Here is an 8851-nt window from a genome sequence, read left to right as displayed (position 1 = left end):
TAGGGATTCAGCCTATGCTGGATGTGGGTCACACTCCCCCTGAAGACACAGATCTGCAGTTTGGGGGTCTTCCTGGACTTGGCATTGAATCTGGAGACACAGGTGTCAGCGGTGGCCAAGAGGGCCTTTGTACAATTAAAACTTGTTCACCAATTGTGCCATTTCTTTGAGAAGCCAGATCTGGCCACAGTGGTACATGCCTTAGTTACATGCCATCTGGACTACTGTAACCTGCCCCACGTAGAGCAGCTCTACGTGGGGCTGCCTCTGAAGAGTGCTCAGAAAGTTCAACTGATCCCAAGAGTTGCAGTCAGGTTGCTCACTGGTGCTGGCTACTGGGAGTAGACAACCCCCCTGTTGCAGCAGCTCCACTGGCTGCCAGTCTTTCAGTCACAGTTCAAAGTGCTGGTTATGACCTTTAAAGCCTATATTAGTGGTTCTCAACCTGTGGATCCTCAGGTGTTTTGGCCTACAGCTCCCAGAAATCCCAGCCAATTTACCAGCTGTTAGGATTTTTGGGAGTTGAAGGCCAAAACATCTGGGGACCCACAGGTTGAGAACCACTGGTCTAGATGGTTCAAGTCCAGGCTATCTGGCTGACCTCATCCCCTTGTACGAACCTACTCGGGTCCTGAGATCTTCAGGAGAGGCCCTTCTCTCGGTCCCACTTCCATCTCAAGCTCAGTTGGTGTTTAAGATTTAGTTAGGGGATGCTATGGTTTTTAACTTTAAATATTTTTTTATATCAAGTCACTTGTAGTCCCCTTTGGGGAGATAAAGCTGGGGATAAATAAATATAAAGGAGAAGGAGAAGGATGGGGGGAGGAGGAGGAGGAGGAGGAGGAGGAGGAGGAGGAGGAGGAGGAGGAGGAGGAGGAGGAGGAGGAGGAGGACGCGACAACGACATTATTCACATTAGGGAGAATGTTCTAGGCTGATCAACACAAATATGTGAGTTTTTCATGTAGCAATAGTGTTTGCAGGGGAGGGGGCAGGATTGAAATATGTGAACAGCCACCTGGAGTCTGAAAAGCCACAGCTCCACAACAGACACAGGGCTTCTGCTCATCTGTTTTAGCTCTGAGTTTAACTGTGCCTCTTTGAATTCAATAGATGAGGCTGAGATAATTCACTGTATGGCACCATAATGAAGAGGATCACAGCACATTTTTTCGTGAAAGCAGCAATACCTTTTCCTTTTGAAACTTCACTTGGTATGGAAACCAGATGTCAGCGATAATCATCAGACCACTGATAGTAAGTAACAGAATCAAGAGATGTGCATTAAATATAATCCTGCATTCTAACCATACCCTTTGAATATGCCAGTAAAGTCACTGATGTTTCACGTAGGAGGATTTCCCAAGTTCTCGTCTCATAGTGTTGTTAGGAGACATAGCTTATGAAAGTCTTGATAAACCTTTGATTAAAGCTCAAAGGTACTCATGGAGTAAATGACAAAAGCTACTAATTATTTAAATAAGTAAATTAACTTAAAGTGGGGGAAATATCTGTAACTAATTTCGCATAAAAGGTAAAGGTTTTCCCCTGACATTAAGTCTAGTTGTGTCCGACTCTGGGGATTGGTGCTCATCTCCATTTCTAAGCTGAAGAGCCGGCGTTGTTCGTAGAGACCTCCAAGATCATGTGGCCAGCATGACTGCATGGAGCGCCGTTACCTTCCCGCCGGAGCGATACCTATTGATCTACTCACATTTACATGTTTTCGAACTGCTAGGTTGGCAGAAGCTGAGGCTAACAGTGGGAGTTCACCATGCTCCCCAGATATGAACCACCGATCTTTCGGTCAGCAAGTTCAGCAGCGTAGCTGTTTAACCCACTGTGTCATTTAGCATGGTTGCCCATAAGCAAATCATCCAGATCAAGAAATCATAGCAGGCTGATTGATGCAATCATGCTTAATTTGGATATGAATAAAAAATAGTTCTTAGGAAGAAAATATGCTTTCTTTAGTATTAAATTATGTCCTTGACCAAAGCTTAGAAAAGTTACATTTTACAGTTATAAATCTAAAAATTGTTTCAGCAGCAATGGCTACAAGCCATAAAAGTTGGGGCATACTCTCAACTGTAGTCCCAAAAAGTAACTTTTCCAAACTTTGCCCAGGAGATCTGAAGCAGGTCAGCATCCCTCTCCCTCCTTTGTGTGAGAAGCAGGTAAATGCCCCTCTTAATTTCGGGCCTACTTTTTGTAAACATTTTGTTGGGGATAATTCCATTTTTAAAAGACCATCTGTCTGATGAATCATAGCTCACTTTTCTTTTTACTGACTAAAGTATGGAATCAATTAATCCATCTGGTTGACTGTTTCAAACTCTAATTAGTATGTGTGTGGGTGTGCAAGCACACGCCCAACATGATTAGGGTTGGAGATTTGCCAGTGTGTTTATGTGGGTGAGCATGTGGACAAAGGACCTGAAATGCCAGGCCACCCAATGTTGACAAGAGAGGGAAACATCATTGCATCTCCATCTTTACAATGGTATCCCAAAATACAGTCCCCAATAACTAAAATATAGTCTGCGGCCTCACCATTATTACACCGTTGCAACAAGAGTGACTGGACTCATGAAACCCTCTTATAGTGCCGAAGCAATGACGATGTTGGGAGGGGAAAACCTGACTACCCACAAAAGGCAGGACAACAATCCTCCTGACTGCTGCTTCTCCTCCCTCCCTCCCCCTGAGTAGAGCCGTTCCATGTTGTGCCTGGAAGTGGAGGCGCCTTGGTGTCTTCATTTTTAGGCCTGTTCCTGGGGTGCTGATTCAGAAAATTGCATAGGATAGACCACATCCGCAAGCAGATGGCAACTACTGGATGGTATATGTTCTGTATCAAAAACTAGAGGTCATGTGTTCTATCCAATGCAGTTTTCTGAATCAGCATCCCAAATAATCAAACCGAATCTAAAGTTGACCAAAAACTGATTCATAATCCTTTTGGTACTAATATTGGAACGTGGTCCCTGGTCAAATGGTCCCTGATTAAAAAAAAAAAAAAAGGTTGGGAACCACTGATTTAATTACAAACATTAATTTATATGCCAGAAATGTAATTGAAACTTAAGTTAACCTCATACAGTTTTAGAGAATGGGGTTAAATATGCCACTGAAATCAGTTATTGGAAATCAGATTTGCCTCCAATATCATTGTAGTATTATTTTGGGGTTCTCTTTTGTGATGGAATATAGAAAGTAGCATTGCCAGAGGAAAACTGAAGGTGGCATCTGTATCTTTAATGAATGTGTCAATGCTGGATTTTATCTGATTGTGGACAATAAATACCTGCCAAAACCTTTCTCTTCTTTGCTGTACTGGAGCTGTCCACAGTTTTCAATCTGACCACCATAAATGCTAAAAATGTGTAGTCTATCATATTCTAGTATATAGACTTGTTGCAAAATAATCTTACCAATCTTCATTTACTATCTCCTTCTGCATGGAGGAGGACAGGAATACAAAAGTGTTTAATGTTACAGTATTAACAATATATAATCCCAACATGACTTACTATGAAAAGAACCAGTGCCAAAGGTGGACCTGCATATGGTTGAGTACTTGGCCACTAGAGGGCAATGTTGTGTTGACCAATTGGTAGCCAAAGAGATTGCATTCTGTGGTCACTAAGCACTTCTGGGTGCAAGACTGGACAGATGAGGGAAGATCTGTCTCTTGTGATTCTTTTTCTGCTGGGGTAGACCTAAATGATAAGAACACTGGAACAAAGGGAGGCATGCTATTACCATGGCTACAATATTATATTTTTAGATCAAACTGTGATGTAGCATGGTGTTTGGTCTCATCATCCTTTTGGGAAATCAGGTTTGTGGTTATGAAACTATAAGTACATTTGCACACTAAAACTTATTATTACTATTATTATTAGTATTATTAGTATTATTTATACCTCGCTTTATCTCCCCTGAAGGGACTCATTAATTACTGCATTTGGACACTACTTTAACTGTCATGACTCAATGCTATGGAATCATGGCAGTTGTAGTTTTACAAGGCCTTTAGACTTCTCTGTCACAGAATGCTAATGCCTCTCCAAACTACAAATCATTTGATCCTATAGCATTGTGTCATGGCAAGTGATATGATACTGCATTACTTCTATAGTGTAGATGCACCCTATGATCTGCTGGTCTTTGAATGAGAAACAATAGGATGAGGTCCCTAAAGTGATACATAATTCCCTGCTAGTGTACACTTTCTCACTCTGTGGCATTATGAATTCTGAAGAGACTAGAGATGAAAATTCAGGTAGGACAGGCACCAAGAGAGATCACATACACACAAACACGGCAATGATCTAAGAATTCTTCCTACTCATTTGAAGTTAATTTATAGTATGTGGATGTAAAGAATTGATGTACATATTTAAATACAAATCTACTTAATCATACTAGGCATGAGTATGTTACATTATTCTAATTACTGGCCTATCTAACACACCTCTCTGCTGAGAAAAAATACCCCAGATATTTATCTCTTTTGAAAAGCTAACAGTTTATTTTTCTATGTTGTTAGTCTGACTTTAATAGCTACAATCACTGTTTTATTTGTGCACAATTTCATAGGTGCCTCAGTTTCATACTTAGCTTGTTTTGATTTCTGCCTCGTAAATTTAGCATCTAGCATGGGCTTTTCAAAATTCAGCATCAAAAGAAAAACAAAATGGCATGAGCTGGATCAATTGTATAATGTTAAACTATTAGCATTATTATTTTCTACTGTCAAATGTAATTTTCATTTATGAAAAAGGAATATATAATACGTTGCAGCACATTAAATTAGTATTTAATACATCCAAAGGAATGTACTCTATTTTCCCTCTATTTCTCTAAATTCTTCTATTTTTATATTGAGGATTTACTGTTTGGCCATGTTCACTTATTTCAGCAGGTCTCAAGATTTGAGTCTGTTTTTAATACTTTTCATAACAGAACTTTGCATCTATAATTTTATAAGGAAAGTCACTCTAAGGAATGAGCAGGCACTCTACTTCTATACATAACTTTAAAAATCAGATTAGACTGAGTTCTTATAGCAACTACTATCCATTTGCAGTGGTTCTTGATGCAACTTAGAAGGAAAGCAAGAATCTCTGTTGCAGGTATGTGTACAATTATATATCCGAAAAAGAAGTCAAGGGCCATCCACTACAGCTTCCCACCACTGCAGTACCGTACTCCTAGTAAAGCATCCTGAGATATGGCCATCCATCCTATGCTTTAAAAGCCCTAGTTTAAAAAAGGAGGTTAAAGACATTTAAAAACACTAACCTCCAAAGACAGTCTATTCCACTGCCCAACAGGATGCTCTTTCTACTGTTTACTCAGAATCTCCATCCTTGTTGGAGACTGATTTGGGTTTTGTCTTCTGGAACAACAGAAATGAACTCTCCCCATTTTCCATATCACAGCCTTCAGATATGTAAAGGTGGATATAGTTACAAGTTGGGTAGATGCAGGGAACTCCGCGGATTTCTGTAAGGCCTTTGACAAGGTCTTGCATGACCTTCTGGCAAACAAACTAGTCAAATGTGTAGGCAAAACTACAGTTAGGTGGATCTGTAATTGGCTAAATAAACGAACCCAAAGGTGCTCACCAATGCACCTTCTTCAGCCTGGAAAGAAGTGACGGGTGGAGTGTGCCATAAGCAGGGTTCCGTCCTGGGCCCGGTTCCATTCAACATCTTTATTAATGGCTTTGATGAAGGTTTAGAAGACAAGGATCATCAAGTTTGCAGACAATGCCAAATTGGGAGGGAGAACTAATACTCCAGAAGACAGGAGCAGAATTAAAAACGATCTTAATAGACTAGAGAGATGGGCCAAAATGAACAAAATGAAGTACAACAGGGACAAATGCAAGATACTCCACTTAGGCAGAAAAAACAAAATACAAAGATACAGAATGGGTTATGCCTGGCTTGACAGCAGTACATGTGAAATAGATCTTTGACTGCTTGTGAACAACAAGTTAAACATGAGCCAACAATGTGATGCAGCAGCTAAAAAAGCCAATGGGATTTTGGTCTGCATTAATAGGAGTATAGTGTCTAGATCAGGGGTCCCCAAACTTTTTAAACAGGGGGCCAGTTCACGATCCTTCGGACTGTTGGTGGGCCGGACTATAGTTGGCCACTGAGCAATAATAATTAATAATAACAACAATAAAAATAATAATAAAAAAGAGGGTTGGAAGAGACTCTTAGTCCAACCCCCTTCTGCCTCTGCACACCAAAATCACAAGCAAAGCATCCCTGACAGATGGCCACCCAGCTTCAATGTTAATAATAATAATAATAATAATAATAATAATAATAATAATAATAATAATAAGGGTTGTAAGAGAAGAAGAGACCCCTTGGATTATTTAGCCCAACCCCCTTCTGCCCTTGTGCCATGGGGGCCGGATAAATGGCTTCGATGGGCCGCATCCGGCCCCCGGGCCTTAGTTTGGGGACCCCTGGTCTAGATCTAGGGAAGTCATGCTGCCCCTCTATTCTGCCTTGGTCAGACCACACCTGGAATACTGTGTCCAATTCTGGGTACCACAGTTTAAGAAAGATGTGGACAAGCTGGAATGTGTCCAGACGAGGGTGACTAAAATGATCAAAGGTCTAGAGAACAAGCCCTATGAGAAGCGGCTTAAAGAACTGGGCATGTTTAGCCTGCAGAAGAAAAGGCTGAGAAGAAACATGATGAGGGCAATGTATAAATATGTGAGGGGAAGTCATAGGGAGGAGGGAGCAAGCTTGTTTTCTGCTGCCCTGGAGACTAGGACACAGAACAATGACTTCATTCTACAGGAAAGGAGATTTCACCTGAACTTTAGGAAGAACTTCCTCACTGTGAGGGCTGTTCAGCAGTGGAACTCTCTGCCCCAGAGTGTGGTGGAGGCTCCTTCTTTGGAGGCTTTTAAGCAGAGACTGGATGGTCGTCCATCAGGGATGCTTTGTATGCAATTTTCTTGCTTCTTGGCAGGGTGTTAGACTGGATGACCCACAAGGTCTCTTCCAAATCTTTGATTCTATGATTCTTTGATTCTATCTTCTTACCTCACAGTTTTTTTCTTTTCCAAACTAAACATATCCAGTTCCCTTGTAGGGCTAGGTGTTATTACATTTGTTATCCTCCTCTGGACATGTTCTACCTGTACTTGGGTTCAGGAAAAACAAGTACATGCTCTTATACAGCACTAATACACCAAAATACCTTGTATCAACATAATTACATCCTTTGGATTTGCTTTCTGTACTCCAAGTCATATATCTTCATTATACATTCTATACATATATTGCTTCCATGCCATTCCTGTTCAGTACATTTCTTTTGAACAGATTCTGTTCCTCTGTTTATACATTCTGGTCATGAGTCTCTTCCTACTACATTTGAATAATGCCTATTAAATCATATCCACCTTCCTCTGATTCAGAATTCAAATCCAGTTTGTTGTTTCCCGTATTCTATATACTAGTATGAAACATCATAACCATGGATCATTCTCTCCAGCCAGTTGATCAATCCCAGTATTCTCTCTCTCTCCCTGTTCCATGATTTTCAACAGAGAAGAGTGATGAAATAACTATTGTATTTGCTCGTTTATGAGTTGAGAATTTTTAGTTCAAAAATTGACTACAAAATCCAACCATGTTATCCATGGGTCATTGTAACCACTGTGGTATAACTCTTATCATGAAAGGAACCGTCTCCTCTGAGTAGAGTTTTAAAATGTGAAAGCTTAGTCCATCCTGGGAGAACCTAAAAGAAGCACCAATCCCCTCTATACTCTTCACTATGGGTTTGCTTCTGACCTTTGGGAAGACTAGGCAAGAAAGCAGCAGCAGTGGCAGCCAGGGGTGGCTTAGCCCTCTAAGCTGAGGCTGGCCCTTTTCCCTCTATGTTATCCATGAGTTATAACAAAATCTATAACTGGCCTCAAAATCAATTTATACACAAGGTTCACTTATACCCTATACATGTGGACAATACTCCAGAGGACAGGATCAGAATTTAAAATGACCTTAACAGATTAGAGAGCTGAGCCAAAACTAATGAAATCAATTTCAAGAAGGACAAATGTAAGATACTACATTTAGGCAGAAAAAATGAAATGCAGAGCTACAGAATGGGTGATGTCTGGCTCAACAACAGTCCATGTGAGAAAGATCTTGGAGTCTTTGTGGACAACAAGTTGAACATGAGCCAACAGTGTGATGCAGGAGCTTTAAAAAGCCAATGGGATTTTGGGCTGCATCAAAAGGAGTCTATAGTCTAGTTCAAGGAAAGTCATGGTGCCTTTGTATTCTACTTTGGTTAGACTTCACCTAGAATAAAACTGTGTCCAATTCTGGGCACCACAGTTCAAAAGAGATATTGACAAGTTGGAAGGTGTACAAAGGAGGTGACTAAAATGATCAAAGGTCTGGAGATCATGAATCCCTATGAGGATTGTCCTAACAAACTGGGTATATTTAGCCTGCAGAAGAGAAGGTTGAGAGGAGACATGATAGCCACGTTTAAATATATGAAAGGGTGTCATAAGGAAGAGGCTTGTTTTTTGCTGCCCTGGAAACTAGGACTAGGAACAATAAGTTCAAATTTCAGGAAAGGAGATTCCACCTGAACATTAGGAGGAACTTCCTGACTGTACGAGCTGTTCAACAATGGAACTCTCTGCCTTGGAGTGTGGTGGAGGCCCCTTCTTTGAAAACAGACGGTGGATGACTATATGTCAGGGATACTTTGTGCTTTTCTTGCATGGCAGGGACTAGATGGCCCATGTGGTCTCTTCCAACTCTATTATTCTATGATTCTA

The 8851-nt window shown here is 40.7% G+C and overlaps 1 protein-coding gene across 1 annotated transcript in view; it reads left to right on the top strand.

The window, feature by feature from the left end:
• Window positions 1-879: 879 nt before the first annotated feature.
• trabd2a (TraB domain containing 2A) overlaps window positions 880-8851 on the top strand; it is a 143779-nt gene continuing 135807 nt past the window's right edge. The window contains exon 1 of the mRNA XM_062971537.1: window positions 880-1257. Within this exon, the coding sequence (XP_062827607.1) occupies window positions 1228-1257 (30 nt within the window). The 5' untranslated portion in view covers window positions 880-1227. The remainder of the gene's footprint in view (window positions 1258-8851) is intronic.

Source organism: Anolis carolinensis, chromosome 2 (genome assembly GCF_035594765.1).
Source record: "Anolis carolinensis isolate JA03-04 chromosome 2, rAnoCar3.1.pri, whole genome shotgun sequence".
In the NCBI taxonomy this organism is placed as follows: Eukaryota; Metazoa; Chordata; class Lepidosauria; order Squamata; family Dactyloidae; genus Anolis; species Anolis carolinensis.
The sequence above is the reverse complement of the archived record's forward strand: the minus strand, read 5'-3'. Positions and strand labels throughout refer to the sequence as shown.